General features: G+C 36.1%; 1 protein-coding gene across 1 annotated transcript in view; it reads left to right on the top strand.

Annotated features, from left to right (window-relative positions):
- The window catches only part of SEMA3E (semaphorin 3E), a 131,367-nt gene that overhangs the window by 72,112 nt on the left and 39,828 nt on the right, over positions 1-19,427 (top strand). Inside the window, exons 3-4 of the mRNA XM_066550950.1 lie at positions 4,336-4,395; positions 9,058-9,177. Coding sequence (XP_066407047.1) covers positions 4,336-4,395; positions 9,058-9,177 — 180 coding nt within the window. The remainder of the gene's footprint in view (positions 1-4,335; positions 4,396-9,057; positions 9,178-19,427) is intronic.

Below are 19,427 nucleotides of genomic sequence, written 5' to 3'. Positions count from 1 at the left end.
CATATTTGAGATTTGGTTCAAAGCCTTAAAGGCTTAAAGTAATCTAACAGATAGAGAATTTTCTTTGGTATCTGGTGCCAAATTTGTTTTTAAAAACATTGCAGTTTATTATAATTGGTGCCAGAGAGGAGCTTTGTTAACAGCAAACTTGAGCCAGTGCCAGTAGCTCATCACCACTGGTCAAACAGCTCATAAAGAAGGGGGACCTTTGTTCCTCCTTTGGTCTCATGTTGGAGTGAAAATAAACCGCTCTTCCTATTTGCCCACAAATTCCTTACAGATAGTTTCTCCTTCAAGAGCCTTAGGAAGATCTGAGTCTGAACAGAAACCTTCCCACTTCTGTAAGTGGGCTTGTGCAGGCAGATTTAAATTGTGCTGTTTCTCACCTAGTGTGAGATGGCGCCAGATTCGGTTTTATATCTCTGCTGTAATAAATTATAGAGACCTCATCATATATCTTGCCTCTAGTGAAGCTCTACTTCACTCCAGAGCTGGCTGAAGACAAGTCTGCAAGATCAGGGCTTGCTTGAGTCTTCTTTGAATGCCGTGTAGGAGTGTGCACTAATGTAAACTGAAATGAGAAGCACACAATTTAGCGAGTATTATCCATTGGAATAACCTTCCAAGAGGTTATTTGTTGATAAATATATACAATATTCAGCCATCAGCAGATACTTTTAAAGAAATTATGTTTCAGCCAAGCACAAGTTAGCTGTTAATTAAGCACTATTTATTGACTTAAACCGGGGACAGGCTGGTTGAATTGCTTAATTGCCCTGTCGCGCATTATAGTTCAGACTAGAACACACAGTGGTCTGTTTTGGCCTGAAGTGCTATAAAGCTCATATAATTTCTTTAAATTAGTTTTCAGTATAGATACCATCCTATTTTTTGAGGCTAGTGTCTGAATGGAGAGGATGTTTGCAGACGCTAATTAGCATTCCAGCTCGAATTAAAGTTTCGCCCATATCTGTACTTTCTTACAACTCCATTTTTTTCCCATGATGAATATATTTAAAAATATCTTTCCCCTACAGTGCTTTACCCTTTACAGAGCTAAAATTACATCATCGAGGTCAAGGATGAGAATGCTGTGGTACAATAGGAAAAAACATCACTAAACAAGCAATTTTAAAATTTAATTCACAGTAATCTAAAGTTGAGAAAAATTTTGAAAAATTGTGCTCAAGACAAGAGTTATGTCAAGACTGCAGCCCAGTGGGATGTATGCCAGTGTGATGCTAATACAGTCTATATACCCAGGCAGATTTCCCAAAATACTTATTGATAGCTTGCCAAATGATTGTAATCTCAGCAGAGAACCAATTAAAAATTAAGGCTGGTAATTGTCACACCTCTTAAACACAAACATCAGGAAAAGTAATACATGCCAGGTTAAAAAGTACCATTGCAGCTGATTGATATCTGGATTTTCATGCAATGCAAACACATCCTATGTCATGCTAATTTAAAATTTGGTATGATAGCAAAATCTGACATGCAGAGATTTTTTTAGTCTCAATTCTAAAATACTCTTGAAGAGATTAAAATCTTAATACTTATTTATGTTAAACTCAAGAGCTTTGCAAGAGTTATGAGTTTTAAAAATAATTTCTGGATAGAAAAACTTCTCCAGGAGACATATATCTATTACTAGAGTTATAGTTCAGACCCCTGTACTTCAGGCAATAAACATGGACTTGCCTTAGAAGTCAGTAATTTTGTGAGGAGGGCCACAAAAATGGTCAGAGGGCTGGAACATCTCTCCTATAAAGACAGGCTGAGAGAATTGAGGTTCAGCCTGAAGAAGAGAAAGCTCCAGGAAAACCTTATGCTGGAGTTTCAGTTTCAGGCCTTACAGGAAAGACAGAATTTTCTCAAGGACTGTAGTGACAGGACAAGAGACAGAGGTTTTCAAATAAAAGACTGTAGACTTAGCTTAGATGCTAGGAAGAACTTCTTAACTATGAACATGATGAGACCCTTTGCCACACAGAAGTTGTGAATGCTCCATCCCAGGAACTGTTCAAGGTCAGGCTGGATGGGGCCTTGAGCAACAGTGAAAGAAATCCCTGACTACAGTAGGTGGTTACACTAGTTGGTCTTTAAGGGTCCCTTCCAACCCAAAGCATTCTGCAACTCCATGGGTTATTCTTTTTTTCTGTGCCAAGGACCAAATTTATGTAGCTCCACTGCAGCTGCTTTTTGACATTCCAGACAAGCAGGAGCATTAGGTTACCTCTTTGGCTTTTTTCTCTTAATTCTGTATATGTATTTAATTCAGTATATCTTATATCAGTATATAAGTGGAAAATGTACATACAAAGTATTTCCAACAGCACTGGGACTAAATCTCCAAATGCAAAAATAATCACCTACACACAGTGTATTTAATATCAGGTTACAGAGTCAAGTGTTTTATTCCCTCTGTGGTTTCTCTGTTCCTAATAGCCACCTATGCCTGGTGTAGGCAAAAGCTCTCATTTTAGCCTGCTAGTTAGAACATGTCTTTGGGAAGTGAGAGCTGTGTTTTCATACTTTTAGCCTCGAGAGATCTTAGAGATCTCATAACTTCTAGGTTTTTTTTTGGGTTAAGGACAGACTTAACCCAAGCTTCATTCAGTTCCTGACCAGTGACTAAAATAAATGACTGTGGACCCTGGGTTTTGCAATGAATGAACCAGGAATGGTCTGACCAGGATGACTGGATGAGTGCCTTCATGGGAGTTCAGCAGAGTCCAGGTACCCTTCCAGACTATACAGCAGCAGTGAAGAGACTGGATGAGAGTAATTTTTCATCACTCATAGATAACCGCAAGACCATCTGACTGAAAACAAATGTTCTGATTAACTTGGATTTAGATGGTTTGAGACCTAAACACTGCCAGGGCACTGCTGACTCACTCAGTTTGCCATTGACCAGGACCCCCAGGTCCCTTTCTGCTGCTGCTCTTGTCTCTCATCCCTGATCCATGTACAGCACTGGGGTTGCACTGTCCCAGGTGCAGAACGCACTTGCTCTTGTTAAAATTGATCCAGTTGATGATTGTCCAGCCCTCTGATTTGTCCTGGTCTCTGCAGTGCCTTGGCCCTCAAGAGAGTCAACAGCTCCTCCCATTTAAGTGTCATTGGCAAATTTATTTAGTATTTCTTTGCTTTCCACATCCAATTAATTAAGGAAGATATTAAGGGGAAGTGAGTCTTTTACTTTCAAGTCCCAGGAATCTAGGATAAATAATTTATCCCCACTTGTCTGCAATTAAGTTTTTTATTAATTTATCATTTTCTCAGATTAGAATTATTTCAAGAGAACTAAGACAGTTCAATTACCAAAAAAAAAAAAAAAAAAAAAGGTGGGGGGGAGAAAAAAGCTTAGCAGAAGAATTTCATTTAAAAATGTTTTCCGGATTTCCGGACAGAAAACAAAATTGTGATTGGATTATTGACAAAAATGTCTTAATGATGACATCAGTTTTTAGATATTTACTTGATTTCAGCCAAGCCTGATATCACTGATGTGAACATGTTTTTGTTTTCACTTTTAAATGTTGTAAGAAATTAAGTAATCATTCCAGTGTGGTTAGTCATTGTTTAATATTGTTTTCATCCAACCAATTCATGCATCTGGGATGAAACCTAAATGTTATACAGTACATAGCTGAAGAAAAACTCATTTGTGTAATTTGGCTTCACGTCTAGTAATTGACTGTGAACAGCCAATCCTATTCCCATTAGGTTAATTGCTGACCCTTATTAACTTCAACTGTAAGCCATTTTCTTTCCTAGGTGTCACTTCAAGCAGGAAATCAGTAGTTCAAGATTAATAACTATGTTGAAAATCTCTGACAGTTTAGCATAGTTTTTCCTACTGAATTTATATAAAATGTTCTATACATTAACTTCCTTTAAATTCTGTTGACTGCTAATAAATTTGCTCTGCTGCCCTAATCAAGACAGTTGTGTTCCAACAAAGGGAAGACTCAAAGTCTTTTCTCTCAGGAGAAGAAAGGCTCAGGGGGAACTCATCATAGTATTCCAGTAGTTAAGTATTTAAGTGGCATCTCAGAGAGGAAAGAGGCTCTCCCTTCACAAGGAGCCAGGGCCATAGTGGAGTTTCTGTCAGTGAGGTTTAAAGATGCCTAGGACAGACTGATAATCTCACCTGGGCTCCCATTCCCACCAAAAGCTGGACCAGATGATCTTTTCAGGCACCTTCCAACCTGGGCTGGTCTATGATTTTGTACTTCTGATATGAGAATCTTTCACATGAGAAATAATGGAAAAGCTGGATTTCCATGATCAGCCTGCCAATTAATTTTTATTTTTTTCCCTCAGATCCATTGGCCTAGTACACCTCTACAGGCAGAAGAATGCATAATTAAAGGAAGAGATGCTGTAAGTATCACTAATAACAGATCAGATATACTTTAATTATACCACTGGCTGGTCCAAAACAAGGATTCAGGCATCCCTAACTTAAGAGAGATTAAAGCACAGATAGAAAGTGAAGTGTTGCAGGTTAAAAACATGTAACCACTGTGAACACATTAAATTATTAGTTTAATTGCTCTTCAAACCAGCTCGTAAACAGGCTATGAACACTTTTGATTGCCTGAACTTTCTTCTAATTCTTATTCTTGTGCTAGCAAAAAAGGTACCTTAATAATTTTCTTTTTCCATTTCTATGTCCTTTTCTTTTCATACACACAGATTATCTTCTCTATTTTCACATTCCAGTTTATCTTTAAAATTTGCATTCACTAGAATACATTCAAAAAAGCAGTTATTAATGATTATAAAATACACTGTAATTTATATTTTCCTATAGGTTTCTTGTTCTATTAATAACAATAGTGTTTTAATGAACCTCAGAGCTGTTCTGTTCTTGTGATTCAGTGCCCTGACTGTAATAATTTCCTGGGAAAAGACTTGAAAGCTCACTGACACACAGCAGCTGATATCATTGGCAGCACAGGATGAAAGTTCTTCTGGAGGGGAGCTCTCTTTAATTTTGCAGTGCACCAAGCTCATTATCTGCACCTCATAAACACACAGAGAGTGCACCTAATAAATCCCACAGCTGAGAGAGCTCACACTGAACCAAGGGATGTGAAAATTTTGATAGTTTTACAGCAACAGTGACAGGAATGTAGGACATGGGAGGGGACACACAAGCTTTGCCAAGAAACACAGCAAACAGCAGCCTCAACGATAACCACCAACAATACCCAGTAAATTAGGAAGCTATAAAGATTTCTTCTGAAGTAAAAGCTTGAGAAATGTCCACATTAAGGCTCTGGAGCCAGATTTGAATGTAGTTGTAGTAGTAGTAGTAATAATAATAATAATAACACCCCAACTCTTCCTATTCATCTCGTATAGAACTGATCCTTTTTGAAGATTCTTAAGGTTTCTTTGTACTTTTTCAGGTTACTTTTATATCCTTGATAATTTTAAGTGGCTTTGGTTGCAAATGGTGGTTTTCTACAATGGCTGAACTTTATGGTCATATTAAATGAATCCCAAACCTTAATTATTTGGCCTTTATTTAATACTACCTCTAAGCATTGGCTGTTGTGAGTTAAAGTTCTACCATCCTTCTTTAGCCCTACATGTTTTCTGATACTCAGAAAATATTTTTGTTAAAAAATGCAGCAATAGGTACTGCTGTTTCAAAACAAAGATAGCTCTCCCAGACTCATGTTTCCCTAAACCTCAAAACCTTTTTGCAATGCAGTTTGTTGTTATAAATCCTCAAATTTGCATTCTATGAATGTGGTCATTTAAAGAGCTTTATGTGTTTCCTACATTTCTGTGCAACATGAAGATTGGGAGTAACTACTGCTTTTACAGAAAAAAACCCAGAACTTTTAGATAATCACAAGATTCTAGAAGTAGACTCTTCAAGAAAAATACATTAAAATTTTAAAAATTTTTAATATTGTAATACCAAACAATGTTCTGATCCTCACATAAGACTTAATTATGTATGGACTATGTGAATGGGTGACATTAATATCACGGAAGTCTTAGTAATTTTCACCAACATCCTCAGCATTCAGTAAGATAAATCATTCAACCTGAAAGGAATCTAAATTAGAATCAGAAACCTTCCTACTATTTTTCTTTTCACCCTTATTTTTTGTAGCCATAAACCAATATTGACTTAATAGAATAATGTCTTAAAATCAATCCTCTGTCAATTTTAATTTCTTAATGCTTCTTTTCACACTACAAAGTCTAGAAAAAATATTTCTCCATTTCAAACCTTTTTTTCTTATTTCCATGCTGTTTCTATTTTTTTTTATTTTCCTTTGCAAAAGATCTGTTACTCAAGACATAATTATGAGTAATTATTAATATATATATTAATAATTAGTAAAAATAATTATTAAGTAGAACTGATAATATTGTAATAAGCTTCTCAGCACTGAAATACTTCACATGTACTTTGCTGCCTCTTTCTACATAACAGAACTGTCCACTTTTACAAGCTTGCATAACCTTAAGAAGTTATCAGTTCTTATTGTAGCAGTAAAATAGCAAGTACTGTAGTCATAAACATTTTCAGAGCTTGTAACAGACTTAATAGGACAATTAAAAAAGGCTTGTCTTAACAACACATGTATACTCTTAAAATAAGGCCATGTTTTCCTGATTTGAGTGAAGACAAAGAAAAAAAAATCCTTCAGCTGTCATCCAGTGTGCCAGGAATCACACCTGTTAGCCTGTGGTGGGAGAGTTTTCAATTACTCTGGATTGTTTTATCAGAATTGGAAATCATTCAGATATAAATCAAATTCTGTAGAGATGCCTCACTCCTCCACACTGAGAAGTTTCAGTTAATAAAATTCCACAGATCTAATAATTTATCTGTGGAGCATCCTAAAGACAACCCTAGTATTTATTTAATTGATATAGAATAAAGAAGTCTTATTTCAATGTTCCCTTGGATGATGCATCTCTTCCCTGCTCTGTGTAAAGTACATTATTAGTAGGTTTATCAGCAATGCCTTTTTTCCTGACACTTCCCAGAACAGCACCTTTTGTCATCTGTTTATAAACTTATAAATGAGCAAGTCTAGCCATTTTGAATTAGTGTTTTTCTATGTTTGGTATTTTCACATCCTAGGATTTTTTTGCAGATTTTTTTTCAGGCAATCCTACAAAGGCACACAGGAGAAAAAAAAAAGTGTGGTGTGGATTTTTCCCATTTAAATAAAATCTTAAATCCCTAAAATGATTTTGGCATAAAGATCAAGACTTTATCCATATACAGAAAGTGTATATGGATAACAAAAGGAAACCATGGAGTAAAGAAAAGACAACCACTGAGAGCAAACAAAGGGAATAAGTCAGGAAGGAGGAGAGGGAGAATCAGGAACAGCATCAGCATCCAGTAAAGCATCTATTCAAAAACTTCATGGCATCATAAAATACCTATGAAATAGCATTTTGCTACCACAAATCAGCAAACATTTGGGAAATGAACATAAAAAGTGGACACCTCTGTCTTTGAATGCTGATCCATACAAGGAGGATCACATGCTGCTGATTTAACCCCATTCTTCTCTCATTTTGTCTGACTTTATGCTTTTATTTCTTTTAAAAAAAGGAACACATTAGTTACAAATCAAGAATTTCCGAAAGTAAAATATTAAAAGGTTGATTTTCCCCTTGTATATGTGTAATATTTTATTACAGAACATGTTATGTCTTGTGTGGGTTACTTACTTCTATGAATTAGCATGATGTATCCTGAGGATGAGCAGCTAAGGAGAATCAGGTGGAGGGGGAGATTTCTTTCCTTTTTTATTTGCTGGAGCATATGGAAGACTTACCCATAATGATTTCAGGGATTTGAAGAAAGATGGTTTCTTAGTTTTGAACCTGGTGTGGACTTGCAAGTGTTGAATTCTGCTCGTGAATTCCCTCTAGACCCTTCCTTTTTGATGTTAAGTTCTTGCAGTTGTTTAATAAGATCCAGGATTGTTCTCACACAAATACAGCAGTCCAAAAATGAGAGTAGGTATCAGTGAAACCCTGGAAACTTTCAAAAAGAAAATTCCTCCACTCTGTTTTACACATTCATTTCAGGATTGCATTAATTGCTTTTTGGAGATGTCTGGCCTGCTTCACTGGCTATTGAAAAAGCCAGAGAGAATTCCATAACTTACATGTCAAATGCAAGAACAAAGTTAGCTGGGATTAATTCCATTTTAAATGTCTTAAACTTGATGTGACTCTTGAAGCTCAGGGTTCTAAGTTGCAGAAATGTTGAGCAATGAATTGAAATGAGCAGTAATTTTGCTCTACTCATAGAAACCCACTGTAAAACACCAAAAAAAAAATTCTAAAAACAAATCCCAGGAATCCCAGGAGTCCCAAAATCAAGGGATACTTTTATCTCACTGTCTCCATTTCTAGTTTAGCACAGGACCCCTCATCTCAAAGGAAATGTTTTAATTGCAATATTTATGAAGCTGCAAATACACTAATGAGTCCCAAAGTATTGCCCTGGGGGAAATGAATATTTCTTTTTCAAAGGGGTTTAAACAGTGGAAACAGACAAAGTATGTGTCTATACAATATGAAAAATATTGATTAACAATTAATTATACAATAAATTAATAGTGCAATTAAAATATATTTTTAGCGAGATCAAGTATTTAACTCTTGAGAGAAGCTGTTTTCTGACCATTTACATCCTATGCTCTGAATCTTATGTATGTGTCCTATGTACCCACTAATACATAGTAAAGATCTTTTCAGATTTGCAGATATCTCCATGACTAAAGAAGCACGAAAGTGTTTTTATAATTTAGTAACTCCTAACTGGATAAGCATCTAAAATAAGACATCATCAATCAGTGCTCTAAACTTGCTTTTTTAATGTAAAAATGCCCACCCATGAAACTTATGGAGCAGAGTTAGTAACATGAAATGAAATAGAATAGAAAGATTCAATATTAGAACATCACCTATGGGCACATAAGATACTAAAAGAAATAATTTAAAAGCTGATATTTCCCTGTGTTTATTTTTTACATAAACTAGGATGAATGTGCAAATTACATCCGTGTCCTTCACCGATACAACAGGACCCATCTTCTGGGTTGTGGAACAGGAGCTTTTGATCCACTCTGTACTTTTATAAGAGCTGGACATCCATCAGAGGTAAGAAATTTGGTTTATAGTACTGATTCTTTCAGTCCAGATTCCAGCAAAGCCACTGTGGTAAAACATAAATATTAAAGTTCAGTTGTTCACAGCTCTCATCTGATAGATATTTTCCCTGATTTAACCCCGTTCTTCTCAGAAATGTAATGCTGGACTATAATTTAGTTTATGATCAGAGGAACTCACTAATATTTGAATGTATATTCTGGAGAATTATACAAATAATCCAAAGGTCATCTTATATTTTTGGTGGTTTTTTCACTAGATAAGCTGATATAGTAATTCTTAAGAAAAAAAAAATTTTTGGGGAGAGTTATACTAAATCTGTTGGGGTTTATTTTTTTGTTGTTGTTTTTTGTTTATTTAAAAATACATCATATATCAAAATATGTGTTAGTTTGATGGGAGACTGAATTTCTTAATGAATCTTTGGTAAATTCTGCTTCTTTATACTGGTCTTGTTCAGCAAGTGCGTGTAAGCTCCTTAATGATGCTTACAGCTGAGTGAAACAGTACTGCAGAGATCAATAAGAAGAACATATCATCAATATTTTGAATATTTTTCTTATGCAAAAATAGAAATTGTCTGGACATCTCAGGAACTGGGATCCTTTCTGTCTCAGCTGTATTAGAACAGGTTTAAAGATTCAGCAGAAGTACCAACCTTTCATTTTAAATTAGCATGTAAAACTCCTTGGGCATCAGATCTAGGCTGCTGAAGGCACATGTGATGACAGCTTTAGGAACTGAACCAGGGATTCTTGGGAATGCACTTTATGAGATGGGGCCTAATAGATGGAGATGATCTATAACCCAAAGATAAGATTGCTTTTGACTGGCAGGTGTCAGGAAGGGTTGCTAGTTAATGGTTTTGTTTAGTTGGTTCACATGATGTCTCCTGGTGGAGCTGAGCACTTGTCAGGGAGCTGATGCTACAGCACCATCCAAGGGAATTCTTGCTTTCCCCTATAGCCAGGAACTCTTGTCTTGAATAAATATTAATTTCATATATAAAATTTTTTGAAGTGTACTCATAGAAATCAACTATAGGATTTACTTCAGGCAATTGCTTTTGATTAATCTTTTCTGAGTAATGATGCATCCTTTTGACAAAGCAAACAAGAGTGACATCACCAGAATCAATCTCCAAGGATCCAATCCAGGCTGTGCACCTCCAACTGCAGTCAAAATGAGAAGAAACTCAGGAGTTAGAACTCCAGCACAGCACTTAGATTCAAAGTTGTATGAATTGGCAAAACACACTCTCTACTGAAACTAAGGAAGGAGCTAGATAATAAGAAATGTTTAAATAAGAAAATGTGTATGTCTTCCTTGCTCCTCTCACAAACCTCTTGTCAGGCTTCCCAGTAAAGTTTGAAGGAAGCAATAGCTGTATATGTAGGAACACTTTTTGAAAGCACAAACAACAGACTAATAAAAATAGAAGCTAAGAAAAAAAAAAGAGAAGGAAGATATATATGAGACTGGGTGACCCATGATCATCCCCTTATCTTATCCTTCCTTCCCTTATTTTTGTTTATTATTCTCCCTTGTCACACTGAGGTTCTAAAATTTTACCCACAGTGAAATCATGGGAAATTTTTTTTTTTTTTTTTTTTTTGTTTGTTTGTTGTGTAGACAGGAAATATATTTTCTACACTAACAAGTAGCTATACTTTTTCCTGTTATCTGAAAAGCTGACCATCAGGATTAAAAAAGACAGATGCCATTTATATAGTAGGTTAAAAATAACACATGGTGTGTGGTTGAATGGGCAAATTGTAATCTTGCTTTCTTTGAGTGATAAGGACATGGTGTAACTGCAGGAAGTGAAAGGACAAGATCCTTCTGCAGAAAGCTGCAGCTCAGTCTCTGCTGATCTGTCTGGTCAGAGTATCCTCTTCCCAAAACATCTGATTACTGTCCTCTATTTCTTCCACCTCATCTCTCTGGCCATTTTCTCACTGTCTGACTGTCATGGAAAGGACAGTAGCAAATGAAACAGTACTTAAAATATGACTATATACCTCTTTACACCTCCTCAAGCCTGAGGAGCACAATTTATGTTTGAGGCTCATATATATTTGAACAATGTTACTTCTCAGACATGTTAAGGTGTAAGGTGTGGGATGAAGGAAAGGAAGGAGCCCTTTATGACAAAATTCTGTGTATCCAGATACATAACTAATGCAGCATATGAAGGTAGATGCAGATTTTCATATGGAATTATTAACCAACAGTATCAGCATAGAAAAATACTTGCTCTGTGGTCAGGGACCTTAACTAGACTAGTTTCAATAGTGCTCTCTGAGCTGATGGAGTGGGGAAGGTGGGACCCTCTCAGTAAAAACTGCGGGGTTCTTAAGTTATTAATGGTATATAAATGTAACCTAGAGATGAATTTAGAGAGGCATTTAAGCACGTGACAGCACAGCAGGAGTGTATCTTCTGCAACACTGCCCCTTCCCATTTACTGAGCAGGCCAAAGAGGAACCTGTTGGAACCAGAGCCAGTTAAGGCTCTGGATCTTGGTGATCATGTTGCAGGGATGTTTATCTTGTAGCTGGCTTCCAACAAAAGTCATCCATTTCTGAATAGCCATTTGGTAAGAAACTGAAGCATTGCTGGTTTTCCTTTGAACAGTAAAGATTTCCCAAAGCCATGATCCCAAGGACACTGTATGGCATCCTGATTTAGCATGGGTTTGTGAGGTGCAGTACAGTTTGTGAAAAGGAGCATTCTGCCTCCTGTATATAATCTTACATACTTATACAACCACAAATTCATCTTTTCATATCAAAACCAGGTTTGAGCTGTGTCTTGCAGAACACTGAGCTCTTGTCAAGAAATCACGAAGCCAAAAGGAGATTTCCAAAAATAGGTGGAATTTGATTGCTTCATTGGCAGATCATTATACCGTGGAACTGCCTTAAAACAGAACATCTAATGTTCTTGAAAAACACAGCAATAATGTCCATTCCTCAGCCACTCTCCGGGAAAGTATTATCCTTACAATGTAGTGAATGAAATGTGCTTTGAAATCTTGCACGTGCACATTGTGCTATGATACATTACAGCTTCTTTTGTGCTTCCCGTGGCTATAGCAATGTCATTATGCCATGCATTTTTTCTTAATATGTTGATCATAGAAACCAACAAGAAATAAATATTGGTTTTATTTAATTCTACATGCAACTTGTGTTGTTCCACCAGACTATAACCAAATGTATTTTTCTAAATCAAATTACTTATAAGTTCTCTTATACACTATATATCCATTTGAAAGACTAAATATAAAAAAGGTTTACTGTATTCTATCCCAATATTGACTTAATTGATTTCACTGTGGAATTCCAGACTTTTGTGTTTCATAAAGCTGTTTCAGTTGCTATATGTCTAAAAATATATAAGTATAGTCACTGACTGCAGCTTTTTATCTTTTTCTTTATTTCTAATTACTTTGATCAATGTTTCTTTCCCAAATTTAAACATTTCAGCAAAATACTCAATGTTTTTCTGCCATTTAGAATTAAGTTACAAATTAGGAAAAGTAGTAGTGCTGACTTTGCAGACAGAACAGCTACTGATGTTTGCAACAGAACATATTACAAAGTCTTGTCCAAGAAAACATAGCCAGCCAGTAAGTGAAGTGATTATCTCTGATTTCATGAAATGCTTCCAAATGTCAAAAATCAGTGCAAGTCAGAAAAGATTTGGTTCTTTCAGAGGTTTTTGTTTTGGTATTTTGGTTTTTTTTTCCCTTTGAGTTTTTTGTTTTGGTTTGGTTTTTGTTTGTTTGTTTGTATTTCATCCAGAAATGAATGTGAAATCATTAAAATAAACATGATTTTTCTGGAGGAAAGCAAGAGTCAGAGACTCTGCCCCCCAGATTTCTCATGAGGAAACGTATATGCATCCTTCCCATGTACTCTGCGAGAGAAAATCTGAGATAAGTCTTCAAACAAGATATAGAAGATGAAGAAAAGTTCAGGAAAAATCTTATTTTGCTTGGATTCTCACCAAATTGACATTTGTCTCTCTTGTTGACTTTGATGCCAGCAAGGCAGGGGCAGAGAAGAGGGGAAGCACCTGCATTTAGTGTCTTCCTTTTACATTTATATAAACTTCTCAATTTTGGCAGGTGACAAGTGCTGAAGGAAGTGCTTTCTGTCTCAGTCTATGTTTCACCACATCTAGCTGCTAGTAAAAGAGTACTCTGGCACTGTTCTGGATAGCTGGAAATACCCTGGGTGAGTTTTAATGAACTTTAGATAAATCAAAGGACCTATCTGCAGTCAGGTAATGATTTATCTTTGGGTTATCTATTCAGTAGAGCAGCAGGTGTAGGGGTGTCCTGGAGGCTTTCCAGTGATCCTTTCTGCCTTATTCACTAACTCACAAAACACCTTTAACAAGTCCACATGGGAGTTTCACCAAGGACAGCTAAAAAATTACTCTGCCTCTATAGGATATACAAAATTAGTAGAAATTCCAAAAGAAAACAATGGGCAGAAATAATATCCCAAGTTTTTGCAAGCTACATGGGGGACAAGGTAGAGCTGAGTCCTGAAGAGGAAGGCATCTCTGCATGACAAAACCTGTTGAGGGAATTAAATTTATGAGAAAGAACTATGCATGAAGAATTTTTCCTCCATAACACACTGTAAATTTTTAATATGTACATGGGGCTGGCAGGGTGCCATTTCAGTGCCTCATTTAACTCAGTAAACTGCCTCCAGCTGTATTTCTTCACTTTGAAAGGCTGATGGATGAAGCCACCCTTTCCACAAAATGCCCTGGTGGTTTTTGAGTTTCTCCTCTAGGTGTTCCTAATCTGATGTATTTCTTATTATGTTACTTGCTCCTCAATTTGCCAATTGAGGTTCTTCTTATCAGGGAAGACCAGATCTGAATTGAGTCTTTAGTCCTGTTAGAGAGGTCTTGCTTTTAGTAAGCAGAAGCTGTATTCTTTTGCTTGGAGAACAGTTCAGTCAAGTTGGAACTTTTTCTTTTAATCTATGTTGCCTTTAATATTTTGTTGAGTGTGGGGAAGGACACTTCTTTTTCTATGTTCTGTGATTCAATGCAAAACCAAGACAAGGTTCAGTTGTGCAATAAAATTTCTGTTTACCCCTCTACACCAACCAAACATAGGCAGCATGAGCTCCTCTACTCTTGCTTTAACAAACTAGAGTGAATTCACATGCAAGTTGTGAGAGAATATGCCAGTCTTATCTCAGCTTATCTTTGACATGATAAAAATCTTCTGCTATTGACTAGCACATGGTAATATCATCATTCTTCCAGCTTTGTTGAGAAGCAAAACTGCAAAAAGCAAAATATTAGACATATTTCTATTATTTTACAATAATAAAGTTGTTTCTGACGTATTTTTATAATCAAAACAAGCAATGACCTGCCAAATTGATCCCTCTCCATGCTCATTCCTATTACCTCATCTCCACACTGTTTTCAGAGGATTAAGGAGGAGGAACATCTGGTTTCACTGACCAAATAGAAGTGGGTGTTGGTCAGTTCTTCATTAGATAGAATGTGTGACAAATTCTTGCCCTGAAAATATTTGCTCAGATGCACAGTGTCCTTCTGCATGGGTGAAAAGCCACCATTTGGAGCACCATCCACTAAATAGGAATGAAATTCTGCCAAGTGGGCAACACATGTCATAAAATCTTTTACCAGAGGGGTTCATTTGCATTCTCTGGTCTGCATGCCCACAGCACAGACTGCCAAATTGCACCAAAACATCCATACACTCCACACTTCATTTAGGTTAAAGCATTTCATGTTCTGGAAGCTGAATATCCATACATTTCAAGAGAGGTTAAAATGGTACCTAACTTATACAGAAAATTAGTTAGGTGAAGACAACGTGTATGTATGCTCACAGCAAACAACAAAGGTGCTGTGCTGCAAAAGGGGAAAAGGGGTAACACCACTATTTCTCTGACCTAAATATTAGCTGTTCTAATATTTAATTACTTCTAGTGTTAGGAAATAACCACTTATTCAAGGTCAATTTGTGTCTAACTTCAGCTTCCTGTCATTTAACCTTGAAATGCCTTTGATAGCAAAGTTGAAAAGTCTCCCACTATCTTTTCCACATCTTTTCCTCATGTAAGTACCTATGCACAAAGATCAAGCCACCTCTTCACTTTTTTTGATAAGCTGAATAAATATAGCTCCTTAAACCTCCTATCACCAGGACTCCTCAATCTTATTTGTGTCCTTCCTATGAACTCTCTGCAGTATTTTCACATCTTCTGGAAGTGCAGACACTAGAATCACACATGCTATTCCATGGTGTGTGTACAGGGAAGGTCACTGCCCCACCTCTGTTTGAGATTCCCCATTCATAGGCTCAAGTGCTGAGTTCTTGGCATGGTATCTCAACGAGAAAACTCTTTTTTAGCAGTTTGCACTTAACCCAAAGTTCTTCACTTGAGCACAGAGTTATCCCAGGTTACATGCTCTGCTGAGGCACCTAATTATCAGTCTTGTGTAACAAGGTAAGTGAAGAGATTGCTGGTGTTGCCTGCCAGTGTCAGCTTTAATAAGGCATCTGGGATATCCAAGATCCTAAATGAGGCACCTGGGTCTAATGCATGAAAGCAGTCTGAAGAAGGATCTGAACTTCCATCTTCTAGGGTGTTCTGATGTATTTCAGATACAAACACTGTTCCCTATTCCAAGATGCAACTCTTTGGATATGGTTGTATTAAAATCTACAAAGCAAACTTCTGACCTTTAACTCAGTATTCCAAGCATTCCATAACCTGAGCTCTCATTAACCTTTTCTCTTTCTTATTTTGGCCTCCTCAGTACTTTTGTGAACTTTACTAGGAAAGAAATCATGTGATTGTTTAAATCACTGCTAAATTAAAAAATAATCTTTCTAGCAAAAATAAAATTTAGGGAAACTTTCAGTAAAAGAGGATTCATCAATGATACCTCATAAGAACTGTGCTTTAATATATGTCAACTGTTGGTATTTCTTAACAATTCTACAATGCACATTTTTTATCAAATACCTATGTACTTAGTGAAATGCTCTGGAGAAAGTCAGGTATTCTGTAACAGCAGAGTTGCTCTTATCATTCTTACATTTATAACAGACAACAGGTTTTTTGAAAGTGCTCTCCATCCATAAAATGAGGTGAATAACATTCATTACTTTTGAATATTGGCTAAATATCGCCATACGTGAAGTGTAAGTTCAATTTGGGAGATTGGTAGGGTATGTGAATTGATCAGCCATATGAAATGGATTTTCCATCATATTACCCCTGCTCCTTTGCAAGATTAAACACAGATGGTCCAGGGAGAATGAATCCATGCAGAGGAATAATGGTGTTATCCCACAGAGAAAGAAATCCTCCACCTGTGTGGTAATTTGATGGGGGTAACTAAAATATTCCAGCTCTTATTATAGTGATTTTTAGATTCTGCCACATTTATTTATATGATAAAGTATTTTTCTAAGTGACAGCACCTGGTGAAGTCTATATCATTGTGTGAAGAATAGACTTACTAATCAATAAGGTGTTAACATAATTAAAACAAGGAAAAAACGTTTCATTAATATTTTTACATTATGAGATGAACCCTTAATATTATATAATCCTTCTATGATATATAACTGACATTTTTTCTTATTGGACTGATATCTATATAGAAAGTAAAACTAAGTGTTGCTAGCAGTTTATCTGTGTCATTGGGAGCCAATGGCTCCACTCCTCTGCCCTTTTTTCCAGAATGGCCAATTTAGCCATGCCCAGCTGAAGCTCTGCAAAAGGGCTCCACTCCATGGAGACAGACAGAACAGGGTATGTGAGTCCTTCTGAAATCCATTCCCAGTTTAATGTAGCTGTTCTTTTCATGCCCAGCGCATCTCTTCCTCCTTTCACCACCAAAGCCTAGATAGAAGCTCAAACCTTGGAGCTGCATCCTTCCTTTTTCATTTCTTCATGACCTTCATCCCCAGTTGTTATGATAATAATCATTAGATTAGGTCATTAGAGAGGGTTTTATTTGGTATTTGCTCTGATACGACCCTCACAATGTCAGCACAAGTTTAGCCTGTCAAAGACATGGAAGAGGAAAAGGCTTGGTTACTGGGGCTCTGTGTAAAGACTCTGCACTTCCCCACAGAAATCCCTTCACTTTTGTACAGTATTTATGACTATACTTTTTCTTTCACTTGGTTATAAGACTATATCACTATATACAGCTACTTATACATTTTAATTCTATATACAGCTACTTATACATTTTAATTCTAGAGAGCCTTTCATACATATTAACTATCACATTAGTGCAATATAATCAGCATTTCTAATGGCTCTATTCCTTGCCATAAGACCCCTAATGAGTTTATGTGACCAGTTCAAGGTCACACAAAGGTGTCCCTTCTAAAATTCTGATCAATGCAATCTTCTGCTGAAACACTGTGAGCTGCTAAGGATAAATACCTCTGATTTCTATGTGCACTGTGGTGGGATCTTTTTTCTTTTGCCAGATTTTTTTCACATTCTTTAAGTCAGGAAAATATATTATTTCTGTCACTTTAGGCAAGATATTTTGACACAAGTCACAAATTGCTAATCCTTTTGCAAACTCACACAGCAGTCTGACATAGCTCCAGATTTTAAACACATTTTCAGATTGGAGCCCAATGTGTCTTAATCATTTAACTGTGGAATAAAATGCACAGACCTGAAAAATTCATCTGAATTTTTAGGGAGGATTTAATGTCTATAATATTTTATGCACTCTCATCCCATAGGGCGATTGATCTTTTCAGTATGTCAGTGGATAGTAAAGAGGATTGAAAACAGATCCTCAGAAGAAATACTACCTCCCAAATAATCTTAATTATGTCAAATAGCAGAGACTTGACTATTGCAGACAGTTTTTGAGGACTCTATTCCTAATATTGTATCCCCATTTGGCTTGGAAAATAAAGTTGAGTGAATGCTGAAGGTATAATTTTAAAAGTTAGTAATCCTCTGACAACAAGAGATTTTTTGCCAGTGCTTAGATCCTTTTGAAAATTAATGTTTGGATTAGTTAAAGAAGATATTAAATGAAAAGTTCTTTCCCTGTTGGAGCATGGTCTTGATCACCCATATACCTGTATGCCTGTTTTATGGTGACTTAAATAGGGCAGTGTATTGCAATAGGAACTTATTAGTATTATTGTAAGTATTTGGAGCACAGGTTCCTTTATACAGACTCAGTTATATTCCACTGGGTTTAGATTTTTAATTTTTCAATGAATTAATTTGCTTTGTAGCAATTAGACACCTAGCTAATCTTTGGGACTAAATTTATCAGATAATGCTAATACACATTTTTCTTAGCAACAGAATTTAGTCTGCTTAAATACAAAGGCCTAAATAATATGAGGCACCTTTTCTGACCCAGTAAGTTATTTTCTGCTGTTATACAAGGACAACCTATTTTCCTGTAGATCTCTTTTACCACGTTCCTTCTTGATGAGGCAAGTGTACAGATTAAGGCAGGTCATGGAGTTGAATGTTCACTTTGAAGACTTATATCTGAATTATATTTTCTGCTGATTTACAGACATGTTCTGTGATCTTTCAGCTTATTTTTTTTAATGAGGAAGTCAAGGTTCATCCTTCCTAAAAGAAGCCTCTGCACAGTGTAATCAGTGTGTCTGTCTATGTTGAAATAAAAATGTAAGGATAAGTATAAAAGAAAGAGAAAATATGTGAAAAATATTTGGGAATATACAAAACAAAAGAATATTTGCAAAAAAAGTAAATTTATATGCGAATTGATGCTAAAACCATTATGGTGTGAAAAGAGAATGGAAATCAAGGTGAGATTTGTGAGGCATTTCATTGGTGTAACTGGACTTTTTTTCCCATGTGAGTGATTGAATACTAAGTGAATGCATAGAAATTTTTTGATCGTGACAAAAACTGAAGTGTAATGTACACTCCCATTTCTGATGGCTTAAGAATTACTTGAATATAAAAAGAGTGCAACATGTATGACACTAGCACCATGTGGCTTTATTAACAATTTTAAAAGAACGTTTCTCATAGCTTTGCACAAGCAGAGAATCTCTATTTTTTCTATTTTTATGCTTTCCCTTTCAATTCACTTTGCATATGAACCTCCTTTTTCCACTTATCTTCAAAAAAGTATAAATTTCATGACCCCTAGAAAAGGATAGCAACAAACAGCTCTTGCATGTA

The sequence above is a fragment of the Molothrus aeneus genome, chromosome 5 (genome assembly GCF_037042795.1).
Source record: "Molothrus aeneus isolate 106 chromosome 5, BPBGC_Maene_1.0, whole genome shotgun sequence".
Taxonomy (NCBI): domain Eukaryota; kingdom Metazoa; phylum Chordata; class Aves; order Passeriformes; family Icteridae; genus Molothrus; species Molothrus aeneus.
This window is presented reverse-complemented; position numbering and strand designations above follow the sequence as displayed.